This window comes from Oncorhynchus nerka, linkage group LG20 (genome assembly GCF_034236695.1).
Source record: "Oncorhynchus nerka isolate Pitt River linkage group LG20, Oner_Uvic_2.0, whole genome shotgun sequence".
NCBI lineage: Eukaryota > Metazoa > Chordata > Actinopteri > Salmoniformes > Salmonidae > Oncorhynchus > Oncorhynchus nerka.
The window spans coordinates 74,870,925-74,887,763 of record NC_088415.1 but is presented as its reverse complement, the minus strand read 5'-3'; the positions used below and the strand labels follow the sequence as shown (position 1 = coordinate 74,887,763).

Below are 16,839 nucleotides of genomic sequence, written 5' to 3'. Positions count from 1 at the left end.
TGGCATAGGCAATGGACTTTGTAGACAGTGATACTATCACAGGGTCACTATATTGTAGCCTAGATCATTGGAATCTATCATTCTAATAATTTCAGTATGATTATACCTTGGTAATGAATGATCTGTTCCAACTACTATTATCCATGCAATTTACCAACTGGTAATTGGCACATTCAATAGTGCTTAGTTATAGGCTACAGCACAGTATCAAGTCTCTATTGGCATCTAGTGGACAAAATACCTTAGTACATTGTTTTGTGCACGGTGTAATCATAGATGGCAGCTACAGTACACAGTAAAAAGCCACTGCTGCATCCCATACTCTCTACTAGTTGTACTACCATACATTAATAGCAACCCTAAATATTTGATGTTGGAAAATAGATTATTAGACTATTCTGTATGGTTCAGAATAATAATTAATTGCGCTGTACGAGTGTGCACGAGCCAAGTATCCACGAGATGGCGCTTGGAAATCCTATTTTCAAAAATCCCTCCCTGTGTTTGACCTATCTTGACAATGACAATTTCCTGTTAGAAAAATTAGAAGGGGGCTGGTCATATTGTGTTGTGTGCGTGTAGAAGAGAAACGCACACGAAAGCAGGATGTGGTGAAGGGATTATTGGGCTACATTGGAAACTAAACCAGTCGAAGGAACCCATGCAGTGTACGGGACTGGTACACTGAATTCAAAGGATTACGGATGTCGAATACAGAAACGGGTGAGGAAGAGTATTTATGTTATTTAATAAAAAAGGTTGACACAAGTTTGGCGAAATAGCGGTTAATTTGCGACTGTTAGGAAACTCCTTCATAAACCACGAAGCAGATTGACAGGTCGCTGAGCCCTTCGCTCTGAACTAACTACTATGATTACATCAATCATAATTATTCCAGCGGCTGTGGTTGCAACATTTTCACAGACATTAACGTTTGTCAGCGTGTTGTTGTTACATTGTAGAATATAAAATGTTTTCTGTCTGTCGCTTATTCTGCTCTCTCTGTTCTGAAACTTCTTTGTAGAGTGGAAATGAGAAGAGCGGCAGCGGCAAACAGTGGAGCTCAAAGGGCGGATTCTGGAAAGACCATTTCCACAGGACCAACAACAGCCAAGGAAAATGGACCGACAACTCCGAGCCCTCCAGTTAGCCCTACGACCCCAATCGCCCCGGTGGATCTGGGAGATGAGCCACAGTCCTCCGTCACAGACGCCACTCGGATGTGGATGAAATTTGCCAAGACCTTCATCGTTATTTTTCCCATTTATGTGTTGGGATATTTTGAGTTCAGCTTCAGTTGGGTTCTAATAGGGCTTGCCATCTTTTTCTGGTGGAGAAGAAATCAAGGGCATAAAAACAACAGACTGACCCGTGCCTTGGCGTTCTTGGAGCATGAAGAGAAAACTGTCAAACAACATTTGTCGACCTCTGAGTTACCACCATGGGTAAGAATGACATTGTTTTGTTTGATTGAGTTAAACATTTTAAAGCTTCTAACATAGCTAACAACTTTTTTCCTGGTCAGGTGTTACAGATGAATAGTATTGTCAATGGTATCCCCCCATCCAGATTAGTGTTGCTAATCAACTTGATTGTTTCACAACCTCAAACAGCAGTTAATTTTCCCCACATCACTGTGGCTGACAGTATACTGCTCAACAGCCCTCATGGACAGTGGAATTGTAAACGGTCCATATAGCCCATGGCAATCAGAGTGGCTATCTAGATCTGTACTGACCCTCATTTATTCAGATATTTCTATGCCCTGTAATGGGTACTTATTGTAGATCTGATACGTTTTGACATTTCACTCTAAGCTAGGGCAAGTACAGGCAGCTTTGGTTAAGTATATAGCACAATCAATTCCAGACACAACTTCTTGGTTATTGTCAGAAACCTGCTCCAGAGTCTGCTGTTTAGAAAATCAGTAGTAAGAAACCAGCACTGTCTGTCAGGAGTGGTAGCATGGATTGTGATGTGATCCACGATACAATTGTTGGAACTTTATTTAAAAAATGCAGCAGGCCTTGGTGTTGGTGAGCCATGCCCTCTGACTGTGTCCAAAATGGCACCCTATTCCCTACATAGTGCACTACATTTAACCAGAGTCCTATAGGCCCTGTGCATTACGAAAAGGGGAATAAGGTGCCACTTGGGACAGAAGCATGCTAGTTGTTTAAGCAAATATGCCTGGAATGAGGCTTGATAGTTTTGTGGACTGTTTTGTTAAAACAATTTGGCAAAGAACCACACACTTCCCAATAACTGTATTTTCTGCCTAGAAGGCCAGCATCCTGGAGTCACCTCTTCACTATTGACATTGAGACTGGTTTTGTGGGTACTATTTAATGAAGCTGCCAGTTGAGGACTTGTGAGGCGTCTGTTTCTCAACCTAGACACACTAATGTACTTGTCCTCTTGCTTAGTTGTGCACCGGGGGCCTCCCACTCCTCTTTCTATTCTGGTTAGAGCCAGTTTGCGCTGTTCTGTGAAGGGAGTAGTTAGTACATAGTGTTGTATGAGATCTTCAGTTTCTTGGCAATTTCTCACATGGAATATCCTTCATTTCTCAGAACAAGAATAGACTGACGAGTTTCAAAAGAAAGTCTTTGTTTCTGGCCATTTTGAGCCTGTAATCAAACCCACAAATGCTGATGCTCCAGATACTTAACCAGTCTAAAGAAGGCCAGTTTTATTGCTGCTTTATTCAGGACAACAGTTTCAGCTGTGCTAACAATTGCAAAAGTGTTTTCTAATGATCAATTATCCTTTTAAAATGCTAAACTTGGATTAATTAACACAACGTGCCTTTGGAGTGATGGTTGCTGATGACGGGCCTCTGTACGCATATGTAGATTCCATTAAAAAATCTGCCATTTCCAGCTACAATAGTCATTTGCAACATTAACAATGTCTACACTGTATTTCTGATCAATTCTGATGTTATTTTAATGGACAAAAACATTTCTTAAAAAAAACAAGGACATTTCTAAGTGACCCCAAACTAAATGGTAGTGTATATGTACAGTACATTTGAATATAATGTTAACATATTACAATATTGCTATTATACTATGAAGCTTTATGTTATCATATTATGTTATCCTTCTGTGAACATAAGGCACAAAAACAATGCAGGTAGTAGTTGGCAGTCTTAAGATTGGCAAATTAGCTTTCTGTCTTCACTAAACAATATGTTAAGATGATGTACACTGCACTTGAAGTTTGAGACCTTCTAAAAGACAGACGATTGATATCTGAGGGCAGAGCTCAGGTCAGTATAAATCCGGTCATGACTGGCCTGTCTGTCCCTGGTTACTGGGCCTCAGTTCTTTTACAACAGGATCGCTGGACTGTAATTAGGTCAAACTGTCAAGGAGAAAAAAAACAGTTAAAGTGTAGCAAAATACATCCTCCAAAATATAGGTCTAGTCCAGCGTTTCCCAAACTCGGTACTCAGGACCCCAAAGGGTGCAAATAATTAAAGTTGGATGATAATTTGAATAATCTTTGTAGTGCTAGGGCAAAAACCAAAACATGCACCACTTGGGGTTCTGTGTACCAAGTTTGGGAAACACTGGTCTAGTCAAATGTTCTATATGGAGTAGAGGTTTCTCTCGTTCTGTTATGTTCTAATGGTGTGTCATAATGGCCATGGATGGGGTCTCCCTCAGTGACGTGCCAAAGGGTGGGCCAATCAGTCCAGTGGAATGTAAAAAAATATATATATATAAAATAATTGTGTGTCGAACAGAGAGCCTTGTGCTGCTGTGCTCTGCCTCTGACTACAGGGAGAATAGGCCTTGTTTGATTCTTTCAAATATCCAGGTCCTGTGCTGTTTTATGACCGTGACTTCCTTCAGTCTCATGGGAGCAATGACTGTTGAACAGAGCATTGTGCTCTTGAGTTCTGCCTCTGACTAAAGGGAGTAGAGAATAAGCCCTGTTTAACTCCTTCGAACCTACAGTCGTGTGTTCAAACAGAAGTCGTGTACTGCTGTTGCATATGACCCAGACCCCCTCCACACAGTCTCCTCTCATGGGAGTGATGAGACTGTCAGGGACTTTGGAGAAAAGGACAGTCCAGTCATCAGTGCTCGCTCACTGGATCATGTGACTGTGACGAGTTTATGGATGACGTTGGGAAAACACACACTGCAAAATAGAGAGCTGTGACGGAAGCAGGCTTGAATTACAGGCTTGAATTTGAGTTGATAACGGATAGATATTTGTATCACATTTCAAACGATCCAGTAGGTCTATCATGTTCTATTTGCCAGGCCTGTATTGTTAGCTTGTGGCACTGCTTTGACTTACCAAGAGCCGAGGTGTGTCACACACAGTGTCTTCTAAGCAGGCAGGCAAATCAGTAACTTAAGCAAACAAATGAAAGTTTGTCACTGAAGTGGAAGGGAGGACACTTAGACCTATGTGAAGTTAGTTTTACAAGGTGATTTAGATCCTTGTTAAATTAGCTATCTTACTATCTATCGTAAGATTAAATCCCTTTCCTGTCTGTATACAGTACAGTGCATTCGGGGAAGTATTCAGACCCCTTTACTTTTCCCACATTTTGTTACCTTAGTGCCTTATTCTAAAATGGATTTAAATTACATTATCCCCCATTTTTGAAAATGTATACAAAATAATTCACTAAAATACTATGTCTACATAAATATTCAGATCCTGCTATGAGACTTGAAATTGAGATCAGGTGCATCCTGTTTCCATTGATCATCCTTGAGATGTTTCTACAACTTGATTGGAGTCCACTTGTGGTAAATTCAATTGATTGGACGTGATTTGGAAAAGCACACACCTGTCTATAAAAGGTCCCACAGTTGACAGTGCATGTCAGATCAAAAACCAAGCCAATGAGTTCGAAGGAATTGTCCATAGAGCTCTGAGACAGGATTGTGTCGAGGCACAGTTCTGGGAAAAGGACAAAAAGAATGTCTGCAGCATTGAAGTCCAGTGGCCTTCATCCATCCTTCCTTCTTTATTAGAAGAAGTTTGGAACCACCAAGACTCTTCCTATACAATCATGGGAGAAGGTCCTTGGTCAGGGAGGTGACCAAGAACCTGATGGTCACTCTGGCAGAGCTCCAGAGTTCCTCTGTGGAGATGGGAGAACCTTCTAAAAGGACAACCATCTAAGCAGCACTCCACCAATCAGGTTTTTATGGTAGAGTGGCCAGACAGAAGCTACTCCTCAATAAAAGGCACATGACAGCCAGGCTCCCGTGTGGCGCAACGGTCTAAGGCACTGCATCTCAGTGCTAGAGGTGTCACTACAGACCCTGGTTCGATTCCAGGCTGTATCACAACCGGCCATGATTGGGAGTCCCATAGGGGTTAGGGTTTGTAAATAATAATTTGTTATTAACTGACTTACCTGGTTAAATACAATTTAAAAAAACAGCCTGTTGGAGTTTGCCAAAAGGCACCTAAAGGACTCTCAGACCATGAGAAACAAGATTCTCTGGTCTGATGAAACCAAGATTGAACTCTTTGGCCTGAATGCCAAGTGTTACGTCTGGAAGAAACCTGGCACCATCCCTACGGTAAAGCTTGGTGGTAGTAACATCATGCTATGGGGATGTTTTTCAGCGGCATGGACTGGGAAACTAGTCCGGATCATGGGAAAGATGAATGGAGCAAAGTACAGAGAGATCCTTGAATCTGCTCAGAACCTTAGACTGGGGCACAGATTCACCTTCCAACAGAACAACGCAGGAGTGGCTTCGGGACAAGTCTCTGAACATCCTTGAGTGGCCCAGCCAGAGCCCGGACTTGAACCCTATCGAACGTCTCTGGAGAGACCTGAAAATAGCTGTGCAGTGACGCTCCCTATCCAACCTGACAGAGCTTGATAGGATCTGCAGAGAAGAATGTGAGAAACTCTCCAAATACAGGTGTGCCAAGCTTGCAGCATCATACCCAAGAAGACCCGAGGCTGTAATCGCTGCCAAAGGTGTTTCATCAAAGTTCAGAGTAAAGGATCTAAATACTAATGTAAATGTGTTATTTCAGTTTTTTATTTGTAATAAATGTGCTAAAATGTCTAAAAACCTATTTTTGCTATGTCATTATCGGGTATTGTATGGTGATTGATTGGGGGGGGACTATTTAATAAATGTTAGAATAAGGCTGTAATGTAACAATGTGGAAAAAGTCAAGGGGTCTGAATACTTTCCGAATGCATTGTTATGTTGTGTGTGATCTAGTTCTACTCCCATTGCTCTAATGGCACATACTGGGCAATTCCACTGAGACTCCGATTTTTCTCTCTAAAATGTTTTCTAAACAAAAAAACATTGATTTCAACGTTTAACAAACGTTTACAACTCTATTTGCTGCTTAAAAAACATTTACTGGAAAAATTATACGGATGCAAAATTTGGTAATAGAATTATGGTAAAGTCTTCCTCAGTTTTATTCTGTTACAAAACTTTATCTGCACAGTTCTTCCTGTAAATGTGTTTTTCTAAAACTTTTAGTGTAAATTGACAAGTACTCATTTTGCATAGCGTTGTATGATTTTGTTAAATCAGTGGTTTTTGTTTGGTATACATTTAAAAAATAAAAGAATCTCAATCTCTGCATAATTCTGTTACCATGTAATTGCCATACTGTAGATCATGTGCCACAAAGGCCCGTGAAGTTCTGCCTGTGATTTGATACTCCCTTACAATGGCTCTCTTTGGTTCCTGTGGTGATTATGGGTTCCGCCCCACCCTGAGGGCCTAAATATAGGTGGGAACAACTGTCTTGTGATATAGTATGTCTTGTCCTGCGCTATTGACCGTCCACCAATGATATATTGCTATCCGACTGGCCTGACTATTTTCCACGGTACAGAAATGGATGAATGTGCACCTTCTGATTGAGTTTGGGAAGATTCTTAATTGGTTTTGCGAACTCCTTCCTGTCCTTGCCTCTTTTTGAAAAATGTAATCAAATAGAGGAAACAAATGTGCTTGTATGTAATGGCTCTCCTTTTCCACTTGTTCATCATCAGGCAAATTACATTTACAGGGGTGGAATACCAAAATAAATGTGTAAAATGATAAATGTTCTGTAGGTAGTTGTGCAAGGCATTTTTTATAGATAAAAGGATAGTTGGCGTAAAACTTTTAAATGTGTGCGTGCTTTTCTCCTTTGACAACAGCTGATTTTAAAGGGGATGTGGATGATTATAAAACACTTCTGCACTACCTGCCGTGAGGATACTATTGTGAATCCTCTGAAGTAGGTAATGGAGGAGGGGAGCAGCCTCATTTGTTCGCCTATAAACGAATTGACTCTCTCCTCAACCACTTATCGGTTTCCGGGTCATGGAGGAGAGAGGACAAATGAGAATCTCCCTTGGAAGTTGAGCATTCACCTTTGAGCTGATGATCTGTAATGCCTCTGACACAGTTAGGGCTACTGACTTATGACCTTGTAACTGAACAGAATATATGTGTGTGTGATAGTTTCGTGGCACTAGGACCTTTATTTTGGTGAAGCCATGGCAATCTGATGTAATAATACTAGCCTCGTCTTAAGCTCGCGAGATCAGGATGGTTCGTACTAGGCTATAATAATACTGACCTCTGTCACAAATTCATTATTCTGAGGGCAACACCAGTCACATGTTCTGTTCTCTCCTACCCAACAAAATGTAAATAGCTGGTGAGAGCAAGACGGTTTGTATTGCCGTGTCTAGCCCTATACAATATTACAATTTCATTTTTGTTATACTGTATAACAGAAATGAACTTGTAATATACTGTAAACTCATAAATTACTCCTCTAATGGTAAATGTGCACTGATTAGTGTGGTATTGCATAGTGTTTGTGTGTGAGTGAAGGAGGCGATGACCCATATCTGGCTGCCCTGGTCTGGATTTCTAAACAGCTGTTCTGTGGGATTGTGGTTCCACCAGTCCAGCACGACTCCCATGGGCTGTCAGAAGGGCTTCTTCCAAAATGGCACCCTATTCCTTATATAGTGCACTTGTTTTAACCAGGGCTCTACGCACAATATGGGGAATAGGGTGCCATTTGGGAAACATCCCAGCTTGATTCTCCCATGAGCTGTCATAAGGAGAGGGATGACCACATTGCTCCACTTCATGGCTGCTGAGATATGAGATTAGTATTATATTTACATACGTTGATAAGACACAGCTCCATGAGCTATTCAGTATATTCATACTGGCTAAGATTAGTCAGGGTTGAATGAGCCTTCTAAATATCCGACCAGTTTCTGTTCAGAATCAGAAAGTTTTAGCAGTTGCATTGTGACTTGTGTGACAGTTTTCTGTTATTCAGACTACTCTGTTAACTTTGGTGTGTAGTCCGGGGTACTAAAGCTGACGCACTCTGAGTCTGTTGGTTGGAAACCATATTCCATCAGACTAACTGTTCAGTCAAACCAGGAAATAGCTTGACAATGAGTCAGAGCTGCTGGCTTTCCTCCTGTGAGGAATTACTGTGAACCTCTGCTTTTCTTTTCCACTAGCTGTGGGATCTCGAACTCTCAAGGCAGGCTGGAATATGCTGCTAGGCAACCTCTACTGTTCTACAGACCCTAAAAAGGAGTGAAAAGTGGTCTGGCAATGTGTAATTGAAGGGGGAACTCTTTTAAAAAAAAAAACATCTGTGAAATTAATCGGTTTCCTTATTGTGTCACAGCATCGGAGTTGTCAAGGAAAACAAAGAAATGTCATTGTACAATATTATGCAGATTTAGGCCAGGCTATTTGGGTTTCAGTTCATGGTATTGCGTTTTATAAATATGATCTAACAGCCAAATAAAAATAGCTTCTTAGCGAGAGCAATTTATCAAGCAAGAATTTGGTAGGACTGGGAGTGGTCTGAGTTGGGAGGGGGAAACGAGCTGTTATTGGCAGAGTGGTTTGGAACTCTTTAAATAATTTACCTACTGGTGTTGTCACCAGGCAGACAAACTGCATCCCACCAAAACAGGCTGAAATTAAAGGTGGTCTTTTCAAACAGCTCTTATACTAAAAGGGCATTATCATCATTTTCCCAATTTCTCATTATTATTCCAACCTCATGTGGAAACACACTGAGTGTACAAAACATTAGGAACTCTTTCCATGACATAGACCAAGGATCATCAACTAGATTCAGCCGCGGGCCGATTGTATTTATTTTTTCTTCTAATTTGTAGACTGGGCTTCTTGTGGTCAATTTGCAAACAGATGTAATGTTTCACTAAAACAAAATAATTTCAAACCTTGCTTACATTTGTATACTATCATGTCTCAATTATGCATGGGAAGGCTTGGGAACAGATTTCTTAAATTAAAATCACTTGGAGCTGATTTCCTGGCGTTTTTATTCTTATGTCCAACAATGAAAATTCCACACCAACAAAATGTCGTTTTTTTTGACTCAGAAAACTTGGGAAGGGGGCAAATAAAACCACCTTGCCTCGCGGGCTGCAAGTTGGGGAACACTGACATAGACGGACCAGGTGAATCCAGGTGAAAGCTATTATCTCTTGTTGATGTTAAATCTACTTCAATCATTGTAGATGAAGGGTAGGAGACAGGTTAAAGAAGGATTTTTAAGCCTTGAGACATGGATTGTGTATGTGTGCCATTCTGAGGGTGAATGGGCAAGATAAAAGATGTAAGTGCCTTTGAACGGAGTATGGTGGTAGGTGCCAGGCATACTGGTTTGTGTGTTAAGAACTGCAATGCTGCTGGGTTTTTCACACTCAAAACCATTTCCTGTGTGCCTCAAGAATGTTCCTTCAACCAAAGGACATCCAACTAACTTGGCACAACTGTGTGAAGCATTGGAGTCAACATTTTGATTTTATTTAGCCTTTATTTAACTAGGCAAGGCAGTTAAGAACAAATTCTTATTTTCAATGACGGCCTACCATAAGTCAAAATGTCTCCTGCGGGGACGGGGGCTGGGATTAAAAACATGGGCCAACATGGGCCAGTATCCCTGTGGAACGCTCTTGAGACCTTGTTGAGTCCATGCCCCAACGAACTGAGACTTTTCTGAGGGCAAAAGGGGTTGCAACTCAATATTAGTAAGGTCTTCCTAATGTTTTGTACACTCAGTGTATATAAACACAGGAATATCACTTTTTAATTAAAAAAATGTTTACCCTTTTTCTCCCCAATTTCGTGGTTAGTCTAACTACCCAATTGATAGTTAGTCTTGTCTAATTGCTGCAACTCCCATACAGACTCAGGAGATGTGAAGTTCGAGAGCTGTGCGTCCTCCGAAACACAACCCAACCAAGCCGCACTGCTTCTTGACACAATGCCCACTTAACCCGGAAGGCAGCCGCACCAATGTGTCGGAGGAAACACCGTACACCTGGCAACCGTGTCAGCGTGTACTGCGAAGGTCGCTCACCAGTGCGCGATGGGACAAGGACATCCCTTCCGGCCTAATCCGGACGACGCTGTGCCAATTGTGCGCCGCCCCATGGGTGTCCCAGTCACTGCGACAGAGCCTGGACTCGAACCCAGAATCTCTAGTGGCACAGCTGCCACTGCGATGCAGTGCCTTAGACCACTGCGCCACTCGGGATGCCGAATATCACGTTTTTGACTGCACTGGGCCTTTTAACCTTTATTTTGACAGGGAGTCATGCTGAGACTTACATATGAGCCAAACATACACATCAATGCTAGTTTAAGTAACACTTCATCACTACGACTACAGTGCATTTGGAAAGTATTCAGACCCTTGACTTTCCCCCCATTTTTTAAAACATTACAGCCTTATTCTCAAATGGAATGAATAAAACATTTCCTCATAAATCTACACACCATACCCCATAATGACATAGCGGATTTTTTTTTTGCGAATGTATTAAAAATAAAAAACATACTGGACATGATTTGGAAAGGCACACACCTGTCTATATAAGGTCCCACAGATGACAGTGCATGTCAGAGCAAAACCAAGCCATGAGGTTGAAGTAATTGTCCGTAAGGCTCAGAGACAAGATTGAGTCGAGGCATAGATCTGGGGAAGAGTACCAGAAAATATCTGCAGCATTGAAGGTCCCCAAGAACCCAGGGGCCTCCATAATTCTTAAATGGTAGAAGTTTGGAACCACCAGGACTCTTCCTAGAGCTGTCCACCTGGCCAAGCAATTGGGGGAGAAGGGTCAGTGAGTTAACCAAGAACCCGATGGTCACTCTGACAGAGCTCCAGAGTTCCTCTGTGGAGATGGGAAAACCTTCCAGAAGGACAACCATCTCTGTAGAACTCCACCAATCAGTCCTTTATGGTAGAGTGGCCAGATGGAAGCCACTCCTCAGTAAAAGGCACATGACAGCCCGCTTGGAGTTTGAGAGACTGGGAGACTCTTCAGGATCAAGGAGAAGATGAACGGTGCATAGTACAGAGATCCTTGATGAAAACCTGCTCCAGAGCGCTCAGAACCTCAGACTGGGGTGAACGTTCACCTTCCAACAGGACAATGATCCTAAGCACACAGCCAAGACAATGCAGGACTGGCTTCAGGACAAGTCTCTGAATGTCCTTGAGTGGCCCAGCCAGAGCCTGGACTTCAACCCGATTGAACATCTCTGGAGAGACCTGAAAATAGCTGTAGAGCAATGCCCCCCTTCCAACCTGACAGAGCTTGAGAGGATCTGCCGAGGAGAATGGGAGAAACTCCCGAAATACAGGTGTGCCAAGCTTGTAGTGCACTACCCAAGAAGACTCCAGGCTGTAAAGGTGCTTCAACAAAGTACTGAGTGAAGGGTCTGAATACTTACAGTACCAGTAAAAAATTTGGACACACCTACTCATTCCATGGTTTTTCCTATTTTCTACATATATGATAACTGGCTCTCATGAGGACTGCCACAGGAAAGGAAGACCCAGAGTTACCTCTGCTGCAGAGAATAAGTTCATAAGATTTACCAGCCTCAGAAATTGCAGCCCAAATAAATGCTTCACAGAGTTCAAGTAACAGATGCATCTCAACATCAACTGTTCAGAGGAGACTGCATGAATGAGGTCTTCATGGTTGAATTGCTGCAAAGACACCACTACTAAAGGACACCAATAAAAAGAGACTTGCTTGGGCCAAGAAACATGAGCGATGGACATTAGACTGGTGGGAATTTGTGCTTTGGTCTGAGTACAAATTTGAGAATTTTGGTTCCAACCGCCGTGTCTTTGTGAGACGCAGAGTAGGTGAACGGAAGATCTCCGCATGTGTGGTTCCCACCGTGAAGCATGGAGGAAGAGGTATGGGGGTGCTTTGCTGGGACACTGTCAGTGATTTTTTTTCAAATTCTAGGCACACTTAACCAGCATGGCTACCACAGCATTCTGCAGCGATATGCCATGCCATCCCATCTGGTTTGCGCTTAGTGGGACTATCATTTGTTTTTCAACAGGACATTGACCCAAAACACACCTCCAGGCTGTGTAAGGGCTATTTGACCAAGAAGGAGAGTGATGGAGTGCTGCATCGGATGCCCTGGCCTCCACAATCACCCAACCTCAACCCAATTGTGATGTTTTGGGATGGGTTGGACCGCAGAGTGAAGGCAAAGCAGCCAACAAGTGCTCAGCATATGTGGGAACTCCTTTAAGAATGTTGGAAAAGCGTTCCACATGAAGTTAGTTGAGGGAATGCCAAGAATGTGCAAAGCTGTCATCAAGGCAAAGGGTGGCTATTTGAAAAATCTCAAATATATTTTTGTGTTTAATGCTTTTTTGTTTACTACATGATTCCATGTGTTATTTCATAGTTTTGATGTCTTCACTATTATTCTACAGTGTAGAAAATAGTAAAAAAAACAATTAAAAAAAAAACACTTGAGTGAGTAGGTGTGTCAACTTTTGACTGGTACTGTATGTAAATGTGATATTTCAGTTTTAATTTTAAAACATTTGCAAATATGTCTAAAAAACACTTTTTGCTTTGTCCTTATGAGGTATTGTGTGTAGATTTTATGAGGGGGGGAAACTATTGAGTCCATTATGGAATTAGGTTGTAACGTAACAAAATGTGGATAAATGAAATGGGCCTGAATACTTTCCGAATGCACTGTATTACCCTTTGGGATTCAGCCTAAGCCTGCCTGCAGAAGCTCTGTCTGTCTGGTAGTTATGTAAATCCAACTGCTTATCTGTCACAGTCGACTCCCTGCCTCAGCTATCTCTGAGCGGCTTGGTGCTGTTCTCATGCTGTCAGCCTGAGACCCCAAATACTGCAGCCTCGTCTTTGAATCAATGCACAGAATCAGCCCTTTCCTCTGAGCTTTAGACATGCGGCTTTAGCACCATTTCAACACAACTACCAAACCAAGGTGATATGTTGTTTCTTCATATAGGTGTAATTAGACTGTATTAGTAGTATACAATCATCATACAACTCAAGGTACAGGTGTATCCCGTTTATGTAGCCAAGTTAGCGTTACTCATTGTATGTATTCCTTGTATTAATGTAACTTTTTGTTCTCTGCATTGTTGGGAAAGGCCTGTAAGTAAGCATCTCACTGTTAGTCTACTCCTGTTGTTTTATGAAGAATGTGACAGATTTTATTTGATTGATCCTGTCAATCTGTCAGTTGCGTTACTGTCTATTGCCCCTATAGTCTTTATTGAAGGTCTGTTTTAATGTCAAACTGTTGACCAACCTGTAATGACATTGCGACATTGTTTTCATCTACCCCACAGCATCTCTTCAGACAGCTCACATATTGAATGAATATGAACTGATCCATTATTCTCTTCATTCCAGGTTCATTTTCCAGATGTGGAGAGAGTGGAATGGCTCAACAAGGTACTGAACGTCTTCACTGCAGTGCGTTGTCCTACAGTGCACCAACCAGACCTGGGTTCAAATACGATCTTTCAAATGCGTTGAAAATCGTTCAAATACTTTGTTTGATCTAGCCTGCCTAGAGTGCCAGATTAGTGGGGTTTTGGGACTATCGTATTGATCCATCAAGCCAGGCCAGCTCAGTCAAGCACAGTCAAGCACAGATAACATATTTGAAATGATCTCAAGTAGTATTTGAACCCTGTCCAATACCAACTTTCCCGGCAGCAGCACTTGCCCTGCTCTAGATAAGTGGTACAGTGTGGAGGCAGGGAAGCGGGCGGGAGGGCAGCCGCCTCTTATAAATAGGCCCTTATCTGGAGCTCTGCTAACCCAGCTCCAGTACCAGCCTCCCTGGGGACCCTTCTAACTCCAGGAACTGGGAGGAGTCATTACTCTTACAGTTACTGTAAAAACCAGACTTGTGGGGATTTAGTCCACAATGTTTCAAAGACACATTAGATAATAAAACGAGAGATTGAGCTCTTTGTTTTGCAGGAGTGTTATAGATGCTATTGTTTTTGAAGTAGGTTTATGGGGTAAGGAGTTCATGCATCAGTACTTAAAGTAGAGCCCATAAACTACACTAGGGCCACACCCAAACCAAATAGATGTGTCAGTTGAGTTAATGTTATGTGTGTTGTTGGGCAATTATGAGGGCATTTCCTACCTATTATCTATGACAAAATGATGCTAAGAATTTTCCCTCTGGGATTAATAAAGTATTTCTTATCTTAATTCAGTCTTATTCAATCAAACCATGCAGAGAACAGGGCCATTACCTATGTAGTGTCTCTGTCAGACATTGAGCTTTGAGAATATGACCTGTGTAACCCTGAGTCTTCCTCTCTGTCTCCCTCCCCAGACAGTGAAACAGATGTGGCCGTACATCTGTCAGTTTGTTGACAAGCTGTTCAGAGAGACCATCGAGCCGGCTGTGAAGGGGGCTAATGCTCACCTCAGCTCCTTCTGCTTCACCAAGATCGACATGGGGGACAAGGTGAGACTGAGGCATTTAGATATACATGTATGTTTCCAGTGATGAGTTCTGGGGTCAATGTTACTGTTGGTTAGGTTCCCACTGTTATGTCGAGCAGTGTGGAAAATGTTCTATATCTTCTTATATGCTGTAGGTGTTTATTCTGTATAATATAGTTCATAGGTGTTTGTTGTTTACCGCCATTAGCCCGATCAACAATGTCCAGCAATTTATTCCTGTGTGTAAGTTTTCAAACTTGTTAACCTTGTAAGGGAACTTAGGAAAAGCATGCTTGAAGTATGGTTGGACAAGCGGTTTGGGTTTGAGCACACAGAGGCACCTGTCAACCATTGGGTCCTGCTTTGTCACCCTATCCTCTCTCCCACTCTCCCTCCATCTTTCTCTCCTTCTCTCTCTACAGCCTCTAAGGGTGAACGGGGTCAAAGTGTACACTGAGAATGTGGACAAACGACAGATTATAATGGACCTGGAGATTAGGTATAGTCACATGCACTGTGGTTCTATTTGGAGATACCTTTTTATATCATTACATATCAAGACAATATATATATATATTTTTAAATCTTTTCAGCTTTGTTGGAAATACAGAGATTGATGTTGACATCAAGAAATACTACTGCAGAGCTGGTATAAAAAGTATACAGGTAGTCATGTTTTTATATCATACACATGCGTACACTACTTTCTATTGGGAAATGTTGTGACTTTCTCCGACTATTCAGTTGATATACCAGACCTCCTAAGCTTGATGAAAATCTGTCTGTTGCATGAGACTAACCATTAGCCACTGCCGTATTTGGCTATGCATTATGAAAATTAACGGGGGGTTTTTTCATATTTTTTTTTTTTTTACATAATATGTTGACACTTCATAGATAAGGGTGAAGGTTGATTATACAACGTTACAAGAGGTTGCCCTTGCAAACCACCAGCATATTTGCTGATCAGAGAGAGACAGTTGTATGCAGAGTAGTCTACAGTAATCATTGCGAACCCATTCTGATTGGCCAGGTTTGAGACTGCAGTCTCAGGTGGTCAATGTGTCCACTCTGGTAGGCTGTTTTGGAATCAGTCCAGATTTCATACGGTTTTGTTGGCTCCTAATAGATGGCTGGCTTTTCACTGTAACCATTTTTGTTCAGAATGAAACTCTTAAATGTGGCAATCTCATATGTTTTGTTTTGATTCTGACCAAGCCACAGTTTTGAGTAAATGTGAGAATAAGACTACAGCAGTATGGTAATCAGTATGGCAGTATGGTTAATCAGTATGGCAGTATGGTTAATCAGTATGGCAGTATGGTTAATCAGTATGGCAGTATGGTTAATCAGTATGGCAGTATGGTTAATCAGTATGGCAGTATGGTTAATCAGTATGGCAGTATGGTTAATCAGTGTATGGTTAATCAGTGTATGGTTAATCAGTATGGCAGTATGGTTAATCAGTATGGCAGTATGGTTAATCAGTATGGCAGTATGGTTAATCAGTATGGCAGTATGGTTAATCAGTATGGCAGTATGGTTAATCAGTATGGTTATTGAAAATGTCCAAATTTTCCATTTCATGTTAAGGGATGACTCTGTGTTTAATTGCTCGTCCTTGCAACCAAATTTGTAGCTCTAGACAGTGTCTACATTTCTGAGCAAAGAGTCACTTCAGTCAGGATGGATACTAATAAAAGCAGTGGAACATTTAGTAATACAACTCAGGTCAGACTTTTCCTTGAGACAACAAGAAGACTGTCCTGTAGAATTTGTCAAATAGATTCATCAAAAGTGTATTGTACCGTTGTTTCCTATGTAATAAGATAGACACCTATAAAGTGTATGTTACAATGACCTGCAATCGAAAAGTCACTGATTGGCATATTTTCTGCAGCTTCACGGTGTCTTGAGGGTCATCATGGAGCCCCTGCTCGGAGACATGCCATTGATCGGAGCCCTGTCAGTTTTCTTCCTGAAGAAGCCTGTAAGTATTGGCAGCCATTTTGACTTATTCTAGA

General features: G+C 41.7%; 1 protein-coding gene across 2 annotated transcripts in view; it reads left to right on the top strand.

The window, feature by feature from the left end:
• Nucleotides 1–577: 577 nt before the first annotated feature.
• LOC115103132 (extended synaptotagmin-2-B-like) overlaps nucleotides 578–16,839 on the top strand; it is a 47,847-nt gene continuing 31,585 nt past the window's right edge. For both annotated transcript variants that reach the window (XM_029623811.2, XM_029623810.2), the window contains exons 1-7: nucleotides 578–723; nucleotides 1,025–1,445; nucleotides 13,757–13,798; nucleotides 14,703–14,837; nucleotides 15,238–15,314; nucleotides 15,409–15,481; nucleotides 16,716–16,805. In XM_029623811.2, the coding sequence (XP_029479671.2) occupies nucleotides 1,032–1,445; nucleotides 13,757–13,798; nucleotides 14,703–14,837; nucleotides 15,238–15,314; nucleotides 15,409–15,481; nucleotides 16,716–16,805 (831 nt within the window). In that variant the 5' untranslated portion in view covers nucleotides 578–723; nucleotides 1,025–1,031. The remainder of the gene's footprint in view (nucleotides 724–1,024; nucleotides 1,446–13,756; nucleotides 13,799–14,702; nucleotides 14,838–15,237; nucleotides 15,315–15,408; nucleotides 15,482–16,715; nucleotides 16,806–16,839) is intronic.